Genomic DNA, 19652 nt, shown 5'->3' with positions numbered 1-19652 from the left:
TTCCGGAAAGTGCATTCTGCATCGACCGAAACAAATGGAAGTCAGAAGGCGCCAAGTTAGGACTATATGGCGGGTGGGGCAGATCTTTCCATCCGTTATTTTACAAATAGTTTTTAATGGGATTTAATGTGGCCAAACATTGTCATGTTGGAAAATCAATGTCCCGTGTCTGGTCTCCCATTCTGGTCGTTTTTTCTTCAATGATCTCTTTAAACTAATCAATTGTTGTCGGTACAGCTCTCCAGTAATGGTTTCACTCGATTTTAGAAGTTAATAATACACAACTCCCTTCTGGTCTTCATCTTCAAACTTTTTCGGCTGACCAGGTCGCTCTTTGTCTTTGATATCAAAATCGCCACTTTTAAAGCGTTGAAACCCCTCGAAACACTGTGATTTCGCAAGAGCATGATCGCCATACAATTCCACGAGCAAACTATGACTTTCGGCTGCAGTTTTTTTTGCTAAAAAATGACTCAGCAAAACTTCCTGCAAATGCTGTTTTTTTCGCCAATTTTCAAGCAATTCAAACACTGTTTAGCTTATGAATAGAGTTTCAAAATTTCAAAATGACACGTATGTCAATGATTTGCTACAGCGCATGTACAAGTGTTGACATCTAGTTTTAAATTCCGGTTTTTAAGTTATAATTAATTTATAAATATAAATTATAAATTATAAATTTTCAGTAATTACAATGATTTATATTTTTTTCATAACAATCCGAGACGGGTATCAATATTTCACTAGTTTGTTTCTAACAAATAATTGCTGCAGTCCAAAAAAAAAAATATTTACTAATTTTCCAATTTCAACTGATTTGTAACTGAAGCTTGTGTCTGATTTTTTTCAGTCTACGATTCGTAAAACCCTCGGAGACTTTAAACGAACCCACCACGATGACTGGCAGAATCATCAATTGAAATTCACAGAAGACGAATTGTGTTTGTTGAGTGACCTCTCCGTACCTCCTTCGTATTACGCCTAATAAAATAATTAAAATGTCTACTTATTCAAGGATGATTGGGCTAATTTTGTTTATTCTTTATCAGTATTCTTGTGTTTCTCACCTAGAGTATTCTCATTTTTAAATAACAATCTGTGTTCTATTTCCCTATATTTTTTATATTATTTTTATAACCTGACAAATTCTCCTTTTTTGAAGTTGACTCGGTATAACTAGCAAACGGCACATCTTAGTTTTGACAAGCAAGATTTAAAAATATAAATTAAGTATTGTTTTCCAAGATACGCAATTACATTCCATGATAAATCTCTTCAAGAAAGTTTAACAGAATCATAATGACATGAGAGATAAGGCATTGTTTTTTGTGAATTATGGCCAGTATTTTTAAATCCCTACATTGTGATTCTTTGAACTGATTAGCATCTAATTACAAAAAAAATAAAATAGTAACTGATTTTTAGCTCATTAAATTGATTTCTGTCTTAAATTCCAAATCTCACTTTGCAATACGCTAATATGTGTTTGATCGACACGGCACCTGAACTAATGCTAGCCGAGAGACAATTGCTTGTTATTTCTCTTCAAATTGTTATTTAACGAGAAATGTGTAGATTGAAATATGTTGTCTCTTGCAATTATATTACATTTTATCTTCCGAAGGCTTGTTGAAATATAGATTACCTAATGTTTGCTAGCTAAATCAATTTTTGTGAACATTTTTTGAATATTTTTTAAGTTGTACTATTTGTTCATGCAATTTATATCAATTTTACACGTTGTTAGCGATATTTATTAATGGAATCTTTATAATGCTAAGCTGTCAGGCGGCCGCTACGGTATTGTTATTATTAAAACAAGAATCTCTCCTTTCTGTCTTACAGCATGATAAAGGAAACAAGTGTATTTTTTTACAATAAATTAGGCACATATTTTATTTTGTTACTGGTTTACAATGGTGTATCAATTTTGTTTAATTTTAGTATCTGTGATATGTTTTCCGTGATCGATAAATGGTCTTGATTCTGATTTTAATAAATTTGAAAAGTTGTGCGAGTTTGTAACATCGAGAATTGAGCCACTGATTGAGAATTGTGTTAATTATATAAGTACATAGTAGTTTGACTTACAGGGTTGTGTCCAAGTGATAAAAATACCGAATATATGAATCTTGATATGGCTTATAAGCTTACATAAAAGGGAATTGTTTTGAAATATAATCTTGCATAATACAAAAAAGGGAAGGGGTTTAATTATTGATTGGATCATTTTGCTTACTAATGGAAAGGAAATATTTGGTGATGGTTTTACTAAATAATCCCGAATTGCGCGCTGTTTAAATTAATATAATATCATCAAAAAGCATTGTTTTAAACAGCTGTTTTTAAAAATTATGATCTTAACGTCTTTTAATACAATTTGGAAGTTAAAATGTCTGCTGACAGAATTATTACGATTTATTTATTGCTTGAAATAAAAAGAACTTGTACAGATTAGTGCTCACACATTCATGTAATATTATTTGACTTAATAAAATGTTTTGGAAAATATTATTTATTGTTTTAACCTTTCCTTTACTGTCCCAAAAACATCCCCGCATTACGGTGCTGTATAGGAGATTTTTAATCGGAAAAATAGAATATTCATAAATAATTGCTTCAATTATTTATAGTTGAAGTCAAAAGTGAAAATATGTTTAATCTAATTGCTAAAAATACGATAAAATCATTAGCTCAAGCTCGCAGCGCGGGCGAAAGAACTGCCCTGGACGAAAGTCGGGAAGCTACTAAGAGTAAGCTACTACGGAAGAGTCTAGGAGGAGTACTACAAACTTTGCTGTTTGCGCGTGTGACGTGTGAAATTGTCTCTCGCTCCCCAATGTACCTGTATTATCGAGAGTTGAGACGTAAAGGGTGTGTGAGACAGTTATATATTAAGATTACTCTTTTTCAATTTCAATTTTTTCAATTTATTTATTTTAAATATAACATATACATTACAAAAATATATTCAATACATACATATTATAAAAAAGAAAAAAAAAATACACGAAAGAGACTCATGTCAAATTAGTCGAAGAATCCTGCTCCGGAAAACCCCTTCGGATACATGGAACAGATCAATATCCAGAGTGATGTTGTTCAGCATAGCGGTAGCCCTTCCAACAGGCATAACCATAGGCAGGTTGGTTTTGAATATCGGAATATGAAACAATCTATGCTGACGCTGTCTTAGGTAATTATCAGGAACAAACAAACCAATGCTCATCATAATTTCAGAATTATCGATCATACCGCGCAACAATCGATAAAAATGTGTAGTCAAATACACATTCCTTCTAGTCTCTAAACTGTTGTAGCCAAGCATACCCTGGAGAAACTCGGTCGGGTAGAGCCAAAGATAATACCCGCCCTCTCTCATGTAGAGATATCTCAGAAACTTTTTTTGGATTTTCTCTATCATAAGAGAGTACTTCAGTTCATGTGGCCCCCAAATCATCGAGCCACTCTCGAGTCTACTTCGCACCAAGGAGTTGTAAAGAGTTCTCAGTACGCGGGTATTTTCGAAAACCCTGGCAGTACGCAGAACAAATCCTAACATTCTTTTACTACGTACTCAGCAACGTGCGGCACATTGGTAAACTTTCTATTGTATTGGTGATTCGTCTCCGATTATATGAATATTGTTTTTTATTTGACATAAAAATTTAAGTAAAACATCATATGCTATGGATTTATTCAAATGATTTAAAGAACAGTTGGGTTTTGAGATTTTTCCGAAACATCATTTCATACTTCTGCAGGGAGAGGGTTCCATGACAATGGACCTGCGGCTGAAAATGCGCGCTGAAATTGACTCAAAACTTGGGTATAATTAGTAGAAATGTATTCACAAAAGATCTTTCTTAGATCTCACCTTAAATCCAATGCTTCAATTGAATTAATGCATTTTTTTTAAGGTCAAGCCTATATTGTATTTATATGCGTCTTAATAAAAAAATTCAATGATTATGAGGTATATTAAATGATCTGTAAGCCTTATCATTGGTTTCATAATTTAATCAGATTAATCCAAGGTTTACGCTTCGCAAATAATTTATAGCACTGGAATATGAACAAGAGAATTATGTATTACACATTATCAATAGATTTGCAATAAAAATGCATAATAAATTCACTAGATAGTTGTTGCGAATTCATGTTTACAACCACTATTTCAGTAAATAAAGGACAGCGGGCATAATCGGCCAACTTCAAATTTGTAGAGCATCGTTTCTGTCACTCGAGTCCGGTATCTGTATGAATGTGTGAATACAAAGCCGAAGTTAGCTGATTAGGCCGGCAGTTTCTTTCTTAAAGCCCAATGTCCTTATTTTACTGCTGGCTATTGTACTTGCTGTTATTTTTCATTTCAACGCATAGATTTATGTTCTTTGTGAATCTTTTTCTACTTTCAAATGTTTCGATATGGCATCTCAATCAACTGGTTTTGTTGTATAACTATTGATAATTAATTATATTAATACAGTATGCTATTAAGAAAAAACACATTACATCAGAAATGGCGAACATAAGTGAGTCTAGGCATTTACAAGGCTTATGACCTGTCATTGGCTGGTTTAAGTGGCCACTTTACACACTGTGTAACATTCACCATTTTGCCCATGTTTGAACATCCATATTTCTTCAATTCTTTAATCTGATTTTAGTGAAGTTAAAGAGCTGAAACTTTTATTGTTTCGAAGAGATTCATCTGATTGAATTATTTCACATATTAGGCAACGCCTGAAATCGATTTTCCAATTTTTATTATTCTTCTTGGACCAGTCGGTTTAATTGTCAATATTTTGGGTTTTGTCCAAATGCTTGTAGACAAAAGACTGGATTTCACCCCCTAGTGAGTTAAGATATGGATTTAAAAAATATATAAATACATTTATTCCTAAATAGGCGTGAAGGTTTTCACGGTCACTGTTATCAATATGTTTCTTTTTTGGGTGATACCGTGTGTGTTGGATTTGTTCCGACGTTTCACTCAGTTTACCTTGAAGATGGTTCCTGCAATGATAGCCGAAACGTTGGAACAAATCCAACACACACGGTATCACCCAAAAAAGAAACATATTGATATTTATTTCTCATAGAATATCTTAATCTAGCATACATTCTAGCATTATAATATAAGTCGAGCCTTGTCTGTGGGTTACATTTTATGTATATTCTTTCAATTATGTTTTGTATTTAATATATACTGACTTTTAATAAAGTTAGGTACTTAATTTAATAAAATTAAAAGATATAAAATGTTTATAAGGACACTCAATAATCATTAACTCTCTTATAATAAGTTTTTATGATCTTTTTGAATTTATTTAAGTTTTTATTAGGTATTAAGGCTGTAGTCTGGTAAAACTAACGCAAAATAAGGAATCATACGATTTTGCCATTATAAAACGAAAGTAAACGAACTGAAAACGATCAGGGCAGGTCTGAAGGTCATAAAAACGTAAATAATATGTTATAAATTAATATTACAACCAGAATTATCTTCTTTTTTTTAAAAAAGGGGAATACAATTCTATAAAAAAGGTTTAAACTAAAGTATTTTTTTTTTTTTAAGTTAATACTTACGGCAATCGGTAATCCAAAGGCATAATTTTAGTTAGAAATAAATGAAAATGTCACAAAAATGTATGTGATTTAAAATGCTTATATTTCTTTTTCAAATTAAAATTTGGCTTTGGCCACTATCATGTTCAATTGAATTTATTATCTTTAAATTATTACAACAAATTTTCGTTTGATACTTAGTCTTTATTGAGATCCCAGATACCTAAGTTTAGTCTAAATTTGAAATGGCGTAATCTGCCGGTCTAAAAGTAATTATATTTTAGTTAAATAAAACTTTTAAGTATATTTTTTGACAGAAATACCTTTAAAAATTATTGTTTTTATCTAGTTTATGTTTTTATTATTCCGTGATTAAAAAAAACATTATTTTTACAATGGCAAAATCGTATGATTTCTTAATTTTGCGTTCGTTTTACTAGACTACAGCCTTAAGTCGAACAGTCTTGGTATTACGCTCTCCATTATTCTATCTCCATAGTAGTTTTCCTGTCGAGGCATCTGAGGGCAGCTGCTGTGCCTTGTCACGATCTGGGGTAGTATTCTGAACGCAGTAGCGCTCGCAGAGAACATATTTTCAAAGCATATTTACGTACTAAATACACATTAACAGAGCGATATCTTCGCTCGCTATACGGATCAGAATACCAGCCTTGGTGTGTTACTTTTTGTTTGTAACTACGAAAGTGAAAGTCTAGGCATTTAAGTATGTATCATAATAAATTAATATGTCTGTGTGAAAATTATTTTTAAACTTCACTTGTCAGTCTTTGAACCTTATTTTAAATACGTAATTAATTATTGTTGATTATGTTTTCTTAAAATAAATAAATTGGATGGTCTACAGTCAATCATATTAATAATAAAAACGTGGTCTTTCACAAGGTAATGTATAATTTGAGTAAAAAAGGTTTGCTCTTGTAAATTGAGTTTATTTTCCAAAAAAAATGTTTTTTTTTCTCTGGTCTGTTTTATACATATTCGACATTGTATTTTAAAAAAAATCTGCTTCTTCAAATTTGTTCTCAAGTATTATGTATTATAAACACGACGTGGAGTTAATGCAAATTTTTGGGTTTATTTCAAAACAGGAATGCAAATCTCTGAAATATGAAATGATAGATGAAAACATTATTTTAAAAATGGTTTAGTTCAATAGTTTACAAGAGAGGAGTTAAGGACTGGATTTTTCTTAGTGGGAGGAATTTGAGTGGGAAACTCCTTGATGATTTTCCGAATGAATGACCACCCTTTTTTTCTCTCTTTTTATTTTAGGTAAAACAAATGTTTGAGCTTGCTGTTTACACCATATTGATATGCCATATATTTATTTTTAAAATATGGTGATATACTCGTATATCTGTGTTGACTAATTACTAATTACGTGCTAATTACTCATCCCAACTCTTTTGGTTCCATGAAGTTGGGACTTATGTCCCAAAAAAATGTGTAATAAACTCTTTGTAAGTAAATACATAAATAAATAAATAGTCTATCAACAAACAAAAAAATCTCCGAACTTTCTCAATGTAGATCAGATTCCCTAGAATTAGAATCTTATGCGTATGTAAGTGCCTCTAATAACCTCACATTAAATAATGAATAAATAAATATAAACTACTTAAATAAATATAAAGTAGCCTATGATAGGTCTTTTGCTTTGTAAATGCCTAAACTACCGTATTCCGTTTTCATCTAAGCTGAGAAATGTGTAAATTTATTTTATTTATTAAACTAAAGTACAAAACATAAGCACCCTGGCGGACTTATTGCTAAAAAGCAGAATTGATTTATTTTACAGTTTTAAAATGCACAGAGGTTATTTGTTTCAGGGCCTGACTAGATAGGAAAATTCGTGTCTTAAGGTAGGACCTTCTTTTTACATGTGTTTTTTTCATTGAATGGTGTTAAAAAAAACCAGATAAAAAAATAATAATGTCAATAAATGAAAAATATATGTAAATTAGAAAACATACCGTTAAAAATAAAAATTGAAGCATAAATATAAATTAGAAAATATACCATTAATAAAAAAATAAAACATAAATAAGTCTTTACTATATGTTTATCGTGTTTACGAATATATTGTATACCGTTATTTTATTGCCCTTGTTTGTCTTTGCTACATCGTTTTTATGTTATATCTATTCAGTTTCTTGTAGATTTGTTTCTTTATATAACTGTTGTAATTGGCCTAGGCCATATAATAAATGAATTAAGGTTTTATTTGGTTTTTATTTGTGAAGATAGATATTACTCCCAAAAAGTTCACTAAAATTGTGACTTTGAATGAACGCACATCAATGACTCAAAGAGATATTGAGAACAGAAAAGGGAAACGTGGAAAGAAAAGAAAGAAAATCGCAAGGGACGAAGCTTTTTTAATTAGGAGAAAGTAAATTATACCCGAGAAAAACCAGCCAAGACGTTCAGCAAGACTTAGCTCACGCTGAAGTTATTGTTCATGACTCCACCGTTCGAAAACGACTTATTGAAGGGGGAAGAAAAACAATCAGATAAAAAAAAAACAGTTATTGACTGCTGCCTGATGAAAAAATGATATGATTGGGCTAAAAAATATGCGAGCTGGACTGTTGAACCTTGGAGAAAAGTGTTGTTCTATCTAGAATCTCATCTGAGATCCATTTTTATATTTTTGATTATTTTTATCATTTTATATTTTTGGTACAAGGACAGCGATTTCGTTTCATTAGAAAAAGTGACAATAAAAATATTACAATTTCTCCTATTGATCAAACAATTAAACATCCGTTAAAAATATGCTATGGGGCTGCTTTTATTATAAAGGTACTGGATGCCTTGTGCCAATTGAAGGGAAGATGAACTCGCAAAAATACAGAGACTTGCTAGAACAGAAATTGGAAGCTGAACTAAGAAAATTCGATGCCAAGACTTAAGGAGTTTTTCAACAAAATTTGGCTCTAAGCCGCGTGTCCAAGATCATGATGAAATATTTCAAGGACAAAGATATACCATGCCTTAAATGACCAGGAAACTCATCGGACCTTAATCCTATTGAAAATCTATGGGCTATTGTGAAAGCTGGACTTTGTAAAACAGATTGCATAACAAAAACAAAACTGATTGAGGCTGTAATTCATACATAGTTTCAAGACCAGCAAATATCAGAAAACTCTAAAAACTTGTCGATTCTATGCCAAAACTTGTTGAAGAAGTTATAAATGCCAAGGGAGGACACATTTTATATTAAAACAACTTAAATTTAATTTCTCTAACTAATAAATGTTGCTTTTTTTAAATTATCACTTGAACAATACTGTAGGTATTATTTTCGAGGAATTTAATGACTAAATACTGTTGCGCATTTATTTACCTCTGCGTCATGTTTGTGAATACAGATTATAAAGTCCAGGCAAGCTTGTCTGTAATTTTCTCCCTCGATATGGGTACAGCCTTTTCCCATATCGAAAACGATCTTTTTCATTTCTTTTGGAACCATTGCTAAAATTTTCCAATACTCGAAATCATGGTGCTTCTTATCGATCTAAAAAATTAAATAGGAACATATTTTTTTTTTTTTCGAATCCATTTCCAAAAAAATATTTTATTGACCATAGAATTAAGAATAGTCCAGAAACCACATACGCGCATCAAACAGGTGACTAAACTACTCTTAAAGGAGTAGTTTTACGTTTGACCATTAGTTTCTTAGGAGACGTCGCTCAATACGCAACTCCCGATTTGAATTCAACTATGCCGTGTTGTATCGTTTTAAAGTGTGGAAATACTGCTGGGATCAAAAAGAAACAGGATGGGATCATATTTCATGTGTAAGTAGCAAATGCATGTGTAAGTAGCAAATGCATTCCTTAAAAATTGAATTATTTTTCTATCTGTCAGATTGTCAAAAAATGACCATTTTGTTTGTGTTGACTGGGTAGTCAATTTTTTTCGCTACTTTGCTCATCATAATTATTTAACATGACATTAAAATATTCGCTTTATGTAAAATAAAATTTGTTACATTTTTAAAGTTCAAAGTTCGTTAATTCAATTACTCTTATTAAATGACCCTTTCCTTATCTTCTCTGTTGTGTCAATCAATGTTTCCGCGTGTACAATAAAATTTTCGAGAACTTTAAAAAAAAAAAATTATCTTACATTTGTGTTATGATTATATTTTTCACGATCTGGCAACATTACGCGGTGACTTCACGCATGCGCGCGGTGAAAGTGGAGGTATTCAAACAGTATTCAAATATGATTCTACGCTCCTTCTGGACTATTCTTAATTATTATGTTATTGACGTATTTAAAAATGTGTGAATTAATAATAATTTTGTAAGTACGAAAGAAGACATAAAAATGATACAGAAATCATGAGAATGAATGACATAATGTAATTTAAAAAAAAATTTATAGTTAAACTTACCAGGTCAAAGGCTTCAAATATACACAAAAAATATTCCTGAAACAAAGTATAAAATAATATGTTTTAACATTGATTTGTAAGCGTGATTTCTTTTATTTAACAACATATTGACTAGGTACTTATTTCTATTTATTTAAAGTATTTCCAAAAATACATAAATCACATGCAGATTTATAGAGATGCGAACTCCACCATGCCTAAACATGCACTAAGCTTAGTTAAAAAATATTTCCTCTTGTATTGAAGAATAATTGCATGTTTAGATATGGTAGAGTTCGCATTTCTAGAAATCTGCATGTGATTTATGTATTTTTGGAAATTCTATATAAATATTCTACCGTGATGGTGGAGGTGGAGGTGTATTTTAGTATTAGCATGTTGGTGTAGTGAGTGTCCTGATGAAGAGACGGGTAGGTACGTCTCGAAACCGGTAGACTAAAAAACCGACTTTTATAAATACTAACATTAGTTAAACACCTTTCTCTTCCTTAATCTATTTTCCTTTCCTCTTTTTCCTTTTTCCCATTAAATTCTTGTGATGATTTAAGATATGTTGTATGCGAATATTTCTATTTCCACATATCTTTAAAAATATTAAAATAACACCTTATTTTATTAGCTGACTGGAAGAAATAGCCGTTTGGCAATAATCCATAGATGAGAGCTCCGTAGTTATCAAAATATACTAAATGTTGAAAAAAATTACTTCCCGGAAACCGACAATCTATCGCAAATGTCAATGTTGTAATTAATTGGTTGATTCCCAAGAACTTGTGACTATTAATTAATTAATAACAATGCACTAATTTTTATCGCGCGTAAGAAAACATTTTTAATATCTTCAAATATTAAATAACGATAGAAAATTCATATATATTATTATACACAACAATATATGTAGATTAAGTTATACGTAATTAAGATACTCTCACAAATATCGATAAACAAATACATATCCTTAGTGGTGGGGGTCAGTGGTATGCAAGCTTCTGACGTCACTGCGACCTGTGGAGATCTATTGTGACGGGAACAAATACACATTACTGGTTATTATAATTTTTAATGTACCTTCTATTATTTTCAATCACTTATTAAAAAAAAAAAAACTGTTATTACTAATAAAACAACGTACTTTGAGAATAGGGTCATCAGGTAAAACTCCTTTTCTCGCATTATTTATTATATCTGGAAACAAATATTACAATAATTAATATATAGTATACTCAGTTGGTCGCGCCGCTTGTTTGTTAGCAGATGAATGCTTGAATTGCTGGTTCGCGGGATGCGCTGGATGCGGTTATCCTTTATTTGCTTTGCCACAGAACCCTAAATACAATGACTGCAATTATCTACCTTATTCTGGGTTCTGGACTTCTGTCGTGGCAGTCAGGATCAGGAAGGAGGGGCACTTGATGATTACACAACACAGTGGATTTAATAGTTATTGATCGCAAAATATGTTCTTTGCGATCGCAGTGAGATTATAAAAAGCACATGTACACACGATCAGTTCAGTTGTTATTCTGGCACCGAGACTATATCGGCACCCACGGTAGGCAAATGCAACATCTTAACCAGGGCCCCGTAGGTAGCAAATAAATTTGAACGCCTCATCCTAGTGAATGTTCTATATATATATATATGGGTGTGTACACATTGAGTTAATGTAGCGTAACCACAGATTTAAGCTAAACTTTACGCTTCAGGTATCTGTCCAGGGACTATGAAATATTCTAGTGTGAAAACAGCATTTCAAATAAATATTTAATGTCAACCAAACATGGTTCATAACAATGAAAAAAAAAAAGTCCTGGAATGGCGACCCAGAACGGGTAGAAGAAGTGTCGGCAGGCCTCAGACAAGGTGGTCTGATGACATAAGACGAGTTGCAGGAAGTGGTTGGATGCGGTTGGCTCAGGATAGGGAAATATGGAGACAAACGGGGGAAGCCTATGTTCAACATTGGACAAGAGACGGCTGATGATGATGATGATGATGATGATGTTATGAATCGAATCCGAAACCTCCATTCTAGGCAATGTACTAATTATTATACCACGAGGCGGACAAACTCATCGGATCATCGTATCTTCTCGTAACAAAAATGATTAAGATACGCTGCGGTTGGCTTACTAAAATTATGTGCCCTATACACCATTAGATCTTGAAATGAAATGACGATGATGGTGATACTCGCGTATAGTTCCCGGCATTACATATCGTACATCGGCATTTAGAAGGAGCCTGTCGGCCATTTCATCAAACTTGACATTGTAGAGCGTTGTCTCTGTTGCACGATTCAAATTCGAATCAGAGCAGGGCTGTTAAAGTTTTCATTCTTATAGTTGTAATAATTATAAATAATTAATAACATTATAAATAACCGTGAGCATTTTAATAACTGATGACTTATTTAATTTAATTTATTTATTCAGATATTTAGAACATTACAAAAAGAAGACCCAATTCATTCCAAATACAATAATACATCACAAATTACAGTAGATAGTTATGTTATTAAAATAATAAAACAAAATGTAAAAAGAAAAATTAAAAGTTAGAAAGTGCTTTCTTAAGGGAAGGCCCTCTGTCGTGAAATATGTCGACATCCGAGGTGATGCGATTAAGTAGCAAGATTGCACTACCAACCGGCATAACCATTGGCAGGTTGGTTCTGCATCGTGGTAGGTAAAACAATCTACGCTGTCTTTGTCGAAGATAGTTATTAGGTGCGAACAGACCTACATCCATCAGAATTTCTGAGTTATGTATGCGACCACCCATCACCTGGAAAAAGTGAACCCCCAAATGATCGTCCCTCCTCCTCCATAATGACTGATAGTCTAGCATTCCCAGTATAAAGTTGTTTGGGAAGAGCCAAGGATAATATCCACACTCTTTTAGGTACAGATAGCGCAAAAAAAAATTTGCACTCTCTCCACCACCAAAGAGTATCGAGCCTCATGTGGCGACCAAATAATGGAATTATACTCCAAACGACGTCTTACCAAGAAATTATACAATGTCCTCATAATCTGAGTGTTAGAAAAGGTCTTGGCATTTCTAAGAACAAAACCAAGCATTTTAAGGGAGTCATTACATAGATTAACCATATGAAGATTAAAAGATAACTGTGAGATGATAATTATGAGATGTCTAACGTTAGAGAAGACGTGATTTTATTTATCAAGTTTATTTTTGTTTGATTTTATTCGATTTACGAATAAATACGGTATTTTTAGATTTACAAAATTACAATTTGCAATTAACAACCACTGGCTGACATTACACGTGACACGTGTATGACAAAGACAAAGCTCTACAAAGTCAAATATAGCCGAAGGTCTCTTTCTAAATGCCGACGTACGATATACAGGATGTTCTTTAAACCTTGTCACTTTGGTTGCTTACTCCTTCAGAGGTAAAACGAGGAGGAGGAAGAGGGGAGTCTCAAACTGCGCCGCGCTTTGCTCACTTCTCCCCTGCAGAAGTAAGCAACCATTTGTTTTTTTAAATAATTTATTTTGAAAAATTTTCTTTGTTCTAAATATTTTTTTAAATATGCCAATATGTCTTCTTGCCTATACTGGTCATCGTGGTTTCGGATGTGACAGGGTTTAAAGAACACCTTGTATATTTCTGGGTACTGTACAGGTATTTATTCATACTACGTATAATTTTCTGCAGGAAGACTGCCAAATTTTTACACATTTTTTATTATTATTTAAATACAACATAAATATGCAATAAGTAAAATAGAAAAATAAAATGCGAAAGCGGCTTGTCAGCAGGCCTATAGTTTTTCGCAGAAGTGAATTATTAATAAAGTTATAGAAAATAAAATCCATAAATGTACGTATCAGATTCAGGTAGATGAATCTCACTCATATCAATAAAGGTTACAGCTCTTTTGCTTCAGAAAACTCAACAGATGGAAAAGTCTAGGAAACGTGGGTGTTAAAACATAGGCAGAAAGGTTGACTGACAATGACAGGTCACAAAAGCCATAAATTCATTGACTTCCATATTCCCAATTTCCAATGGGTGGAATTCACAATTCAAGCATTTGGACATACTCATTGTTGATCATTATTTTTTTCAAAAACATTATTTTTATTTCATGTTTAACGAAAATTAAAAAAAGAAGTACTATGTTATTTATTCCAAATAAACAATTAAAAATAAAATCCATATTTAAAAAAATAATTTACCTATTTCGATTCCTGTTTTATCAATGCATTTATCTGCTACGGGTTTGATAACGTCCAAAAATGATTGTGATGGCCACTATCAACAAAAATAAATATCATTACAACCAAATCTCTTGTACAATAATAAAATTAATCATTAAAAATAATGTGATTCTATCGATTGTGTTTAATTCTGTAATTGAACATATTATATGCCTTAATAAGTTCATGAATTTGTAAACGAGTGTAATTATGAATGAATAAATAAATACAATCATTGTCAAATAATGTGGTACTAATAATATTTTCTTCGTCCTCGGTAAATTTAAGTAATCTTTTAAAATAACGATGATACTATACTGCAACGCAACTGTAACGCAACTACACTAGCTCAGTATCAGGCATAGAAGAAACATTCACATTCTATCACTTCTTTGCAATATTACAAATAATTCAATTTCGCCTGTTTATCAGAGAGAGCTCTTCTAACCTCTATCATAGCATGGGCTATCTCTTCGTTCTAGTAACGAGAGAACCCTTTCAATACCCATTCGCCGCTCTAATTTTTCCTCCTCTTTCACAGATTAGAAAGCTGTTCGATTCTGGAATAATCTACATACTAATGTCAGATACGCTTCTTCTTTATTTACATTCAAATTACGCATGAAATGTCACTTCCTAAATATTCGAGTTTTTCCTTTCTCCTTCCGCTTTCCTCTCTTCATAGTATAGTGTAAATATTTAGTCAATTTTTGTTTCTCAAAAAGATATATGTATACACATTCATGAAAATATTATAATATATCTACAATATGTTCATATACCAGTGGCGAGCAGTGATCCTTTTTATAGGTAATATGCAAACAATGTTAATTAATTTGTATAGGTACAAAAAAATGTAAATGGCTATTTTTCTGTGGTTCTGCGAACATCATCTTTCTACCTAGGCTGTTGAAAACAGAATATTAATACCAACAATCCACCAAATCAACTCAAACAGCATTGTTAGTAACTTCGCGAGATATGTATGTATGTGTGTGGCTATATTCTATACTATTTTAATACATTGGTAAATAAATAAATACATATTTTAGTACAAAAATTTATTGAAAAATACCACATTGACAATCAGTACATATTATTTTCATTATTATTGAAATGTTAACATGAAGCGCCGAGTCGAGCGCCACATGTCCCCTATGTCATTTGTCAACTGTATAATATTACAGAAAAAAAGGCCTTAGGGAATCATGTTTGAAATACTATTTTTCAAATAAACAATCTTCAAATTGTATCTCTAATCTGCAAGCTTACTCGAGAAGGAAAAACGCCAACGGGATTTTAAGAATTCAAGTACAGTCTACATAAGTATTTGCATGCAGATATCTTATCTGCAGATACTTATATAAGTTGAAGTAATCTGCTAGTTTCTTCGTTCACTGGGAACCAATATTTATATTTATTTTTGCAGGAATATATAAACATAAGAATATGTATGTAAACTGTATATTAGTGTGGTCCATACTTATATGGCGAAAAAAAATTCAAGTAGATGTCACGCCACCCCCTTGTTTTGATACACCTACCATATCTATAATATGTTAAAAATTTCAGCCCTGATCTTATACACAAGAGAGTGCTCATCGACTTGGAAATATTTGAATATATGCAAAAATTCTTCAAAATAACTAATCAGGTTATTAAGTACTATGTTTCAAAAGTATTTTTTAAATGAAAGAATATTATTTAAATTTACACAAAATGTTGTAAGTAACGCAATACTTAAAATAATATTAATTACATTTCTTGGTTTTCAATCTAAAACCATGTTCGTTACGACTTTTTTGGATGTTTCAGAAGAAACGATCTTTGTGTTCTGTACAACGACATGAAGTAAAAATTTATTTTTCTTCCTCATTCTTAGTGAATATCATATTGTAATCTTCAAATAATTTTACACTCCTCTCCGCAGTGTCGTTAACCACACGCAAATTTCTTAAGCAACTTTTGCCTCGAAGATAATCAACATTCGCACAACTCCAAATCTCAGGAGGTAATTGCAAGAAGTGAGTCCGTGATTTCTAGAGCTGAGAGCGTTTGCAGTGTTCTTTGTGATTCAAAGGCTTCGAATGTGACTTCCATGGATAGTTTAGCAGAGTACCTCGTACGAAACGAGAACCGTCGTCAACATCCATTCTTTGAACAATGGCCATTTTCTCGCCATAAGACAGCTTCTCGGAAAACAAGGCAAAGGCAACTAGCTCATCCTTTGAATTAGATACCCTTTGCTGCTGCACCGATTTCGGAATCAATGGATTCGGATGATTTTAATCTCTTCCAAAGTTGCAAGCCATTAATTGGTGCATCTGCTGCCAAAAGCGCTTCGATTAAAATCTTGGTATACACCAATACATGAGAGCATATACATGAGAGCACCGAAACAAACAAATCGAACGATTTATTTTTCTTCTCTTTTGGTGAGCTTCAGTACTTGTAAATTATTCCCAAAGAGAAAGATAGCATACGTCCAACAGTTTTGTCATCCATCGAGCATTATGTTTTGGTCCCGGGACACATCATTGGATCCTCGCAGGTATTTGGTTCAGAACAATCAATGTGAGCTCTATTAGCTCGTAATCATCGCGAACTTATTTTTCTCCAGCTAAAGCAGTCGTAAGACTCTCAATAGTGTTTTCAGTAAACTGTTCCATACTAGTGCTGGAGTCAAAACACTCGTAGTGCTCTTTTGGAAATGTATCACAGACCTCTCTGAATCTCTTGAATAATGGAATCTCAGGAGAGCTTGATGGCTCAAAGCATGGTGTAAATATTTTTTAAAGAATTATTTCAAACACGTGATGACGACAAGTAAGTCATAAAAGATCACAGCCCGTTTTCGATTCTAGGAGAGTGCACGCTTATTTTTTATCAGCAGTGTTAGAGGCAGTAGTACCAAAACTCATAGTTCGGATTTTAGTTTCATTGCGTCAAAACCAGCATCGGACGTGTTTTTTTTTACACAATTAAATATTTTTGGTATGTATATATATTTACATATTTATACACACACAATTCTGGGTTTTTTATCCCAAGGGGGAGTAGGTATATTATTATTTATATCACTACAGAGATGGGTAGAATTTTTGTTTCAAGATTATGGATATTCGAGCGTTTACAGGGCTTATGACCTGTCATAGGTTGGGTTCAAGTGGCCACTTTTATGTAGAATTCTACAACAAATATTATTGTGTAAAAACATGATCTGGTCAAAATTAAGTAAATAAAATTGCAGAGCCATCTGCAGGCGATTACTAGTAATTAATTTAACTCGGATAGAGTCTTAGCTACATAAATAAAGTAATTTGCTTTAATACTTAACCTCAATATCAAATACATAGATGGCGCTCCAAACGCGCTAGCGAAAACTTTCCCTGTTTCATGACATATATACTAAAACCAAAAAATGTCACCGATATGGATATTCGCTAATAAGCGGAATGGGGAATGTTGTAGAATTCTACATAAAAGTGGCCACTTGAACCCAACCTATGACAGGTCATAAGACCTGTAAACGCTCGAATATCCATAATCTTGAAACAAAAATTCTACCCATCTCTGTAGTGATATAAATAATAGTGTTTTTTCTTGTTCTTGCGATAAATTTGGGTACGCTTAATAGTTTTTTTACAACCATTACCGGATACAAAAATCGGAAGGTGCTCTACTTTCTTCTTTTTCTTTATTTTCTCTTCTATGACTTCTTTAATGAGTATATGCGCAGAATCTTTAAAAACATGATTAATTTAATGTGTAATGATACCAAAGTAGAACTTGCCGAAATGTTGGAAGTTGGTTAAGCCTTACCAATGGCCCAATATCCCAACATCCATGTAGAAAAACATCGTATTTTTTTCAAGTTGATGAGTTCATTTTAATTCATTGATTCACTTACAGTCTAGTGAATAAGTACTAAAGTTTTTTATGTTCCTCTATAAAACACTTTAACAGTTGTATTTTAAAGAATTTTTCATATTAATAATAAATTAATATCACACGAAACTGATTTCTAACAAAAAAACAACATCAAGCATTTTTCACTAAAAATTCAAAAACAGCACTCGATTGAGCACCCTCTTCCGTTAAAGCTAGCCAACTGAAATTGTACAGTGTTATTACTATAGAGATACATGTTACAAATTTAGATGGTGGCTTAACTGAAAAACGAAAATAAAAAATTGTTTATGTACATAAAGTGTTGAAAATGATAATAATCAAAATTGATGTTGTTAAATGTATACTAGATCTCATATTGGTAATGGATTTTTGTAAACAAGTGATTTAAAGAGTTTTTATTACTGTTCGTGTAATTACAATTTGGACATCGAAAAATAAAATAAAATTCCAGGTTTGTGAAATTGAAATATTTAAAATAAATTAATACGAGCGAAATCAAATCGAGCGAATCGGAATCGAAATCGATAAGAAGACCCTAGGTTTTTAGAATGGTTTTCGAGTATGCGGAGGGAGCGATTTTTTGTTGATATAAATAATTAAAAATAAATTACCTGATCAGACTTTCCGATTTGAAAATTAGTGAAAATCATTAAAATTACTGAACCCACAAACTCTTGATTAAACTTCATCATGTGAAAAATACAGGAAGAATGATGCAATCGTAAGTGGTCAGTGTCTATTTAAACCAGAGATGACTGACAGATCTGTCATTAATGATTTTCTTGTCATCAAAGGTTGTTAAAGTTTCATTTGGTATAAAAATTGTTGTTTATTACGTAGGTAAAAAATATTTGGAGACGTTTAGTGGGTTTCATTATTTTTCCTTTTATATTTTTTGTTCCTGTATGTATCTTTATTTATTTTAAACTTCAAGTACAAATAATAAGTACATCAGCGGACTTATTAATAAAAGCAATATCTTCCATCCAACCAAAAAACAGACTGGTCAAAAGAAGAGATTGGTCAAATTTTGTATTTAAAAACCATAAATAAATATCAAAAGATACATACATATGATAAAATAAAATTTAGAAAAAACCTAATTAACTAAAAATAACACATGTTTTTTAATTGGGAGATAAGGTTTGCACATATTAATATATATATATTTAAATAAGTTCATTATGCTATACGTATTTAAATGACGAGGAAAGTGGGATCAGATAATGAGTTTGGAAGGAGAGAGAAAGAGGTACAAAGAAAAGAAAAAGTGATAAAAAAAATATTTGAGAAAAAAAAGCAGTAAAAACTCTAGGAGTTCAGAATATATAATAATGTTTCAGGCGTTTCTTGAAGGTAGCTAGAGAAGTTGCATTTTTTATATGAAGACGGAAGGAAGAAATAGCTGAAAAATGATGTGCTATGTCGGCGAATGGAATGTGTTCATAAATAAAAATAAATAAATAAGGTTCTTCTCTGTCCAATTGGTTCGTTTACGGTAACTT

General features: G+C 32.0%; 2 protein-coding genes across 4 annotated transcripts in view; one reads left to right on the top strand and one right to left on the bottom strand.

Moving 5' to 3' along the window:
- Positions 1–2514, top strand: part of LOC148274120 (proteasome activator complex subunit 4-like) — a 48246-nt gene extending 45732 nt beyond the window's left edge. For both annotated transcript variants that reach the window (XM_088237601.1, XM_088237600.1), the window contains one exon: positions 851–2514. In XM_088237601.1, coding sequence (XP_088093727.1) covers positions 851–985 — 135 coding nt within the window. In that variant the 3' untranslated portion in view covers positions 986–2514. The remainder of the gene's footprint in view (positions 1–850) is intronic.
- A 4040-nt stretch (positions 2515–6554) lies between these two features.
- LOC148274119 (general odorant-binding protein 83a-like) lies at positions 6555–18842 on the bottom strand. Of its 2 annotated transcripts, XM_088237606.1 has the most exons (6): positions 18759–18842; positions 14215–14290; positions 11136–11188; positions 10004–10039; positions 8945–9115; positions 6555–6692 (listed from the first exon to the last, which is right to left on the bottom strand). In XM_088237606.1, the coding sequence occupies exons 1-6, from the start codon at positions 18837–18839 to the stop codon at positions 6672–6674; spliced, it is 438 nt and encodes a 145-aa protein (XP_088093732.1). In that variant the 5' UTR covers positions 18840–18842; the 3' UTR covers positions 6555–6671. The 2 variants fall into 2 exon arrangements, with proteins under 2 accessions (XP_088093732.1, XP_088093733.1); XM_088237607.1 differs by lacking the exons at positions 6555–6692; positions 8945–9115; positions 10004–10039 and adding an exon at positions 10565–11018.
- Positions 18843–19652: the final 810 nt, after the last annotated feature.

This window comes from Micrasema longulum, unplaced genomic scaffold (genome assembly GCF_059751315.1).
Source record: "Micrasema longulum isolate JH-2025_06_02 unplaced genomic scaffold, ASM5975131v1 h1tg001750l, whole genome shotgun sequence".
Classification (NCBI taxonomy): Eukaryota; Metazoa; Arthropoda; class Insecta; order Trichoptera; family Brachycentridae; genus Micrasema; species Micrasema longulum.
Note: the sequence above shows the minus strand (reverse complement) of the source record. Positions and strands in the feature narration are given on the sequence as shown.

Coding starts and splice junctions, on each gene's coding strand:
- LOC148274119 (XM_088237606.1), bottom strand. CDS start 18,839: ATGATGAAGTTTAATCAAGAGTTTGTGGGTTCAGTAATTTTAATGATT. Junction 14,291..18,758: donor AAATCGGAAAGTCTGATCAG/GTAATTTATTTT, acceptor TTTTGTTGATAG/TGGCCATCACAATCATTTTT. Junction 11,189..14,214: donor TAAAACAGGAATCGAAATAG/GTAAATTATTTT, acceptor ATTTGTTTCCAG/ATATAATAAATAATGCGAGA.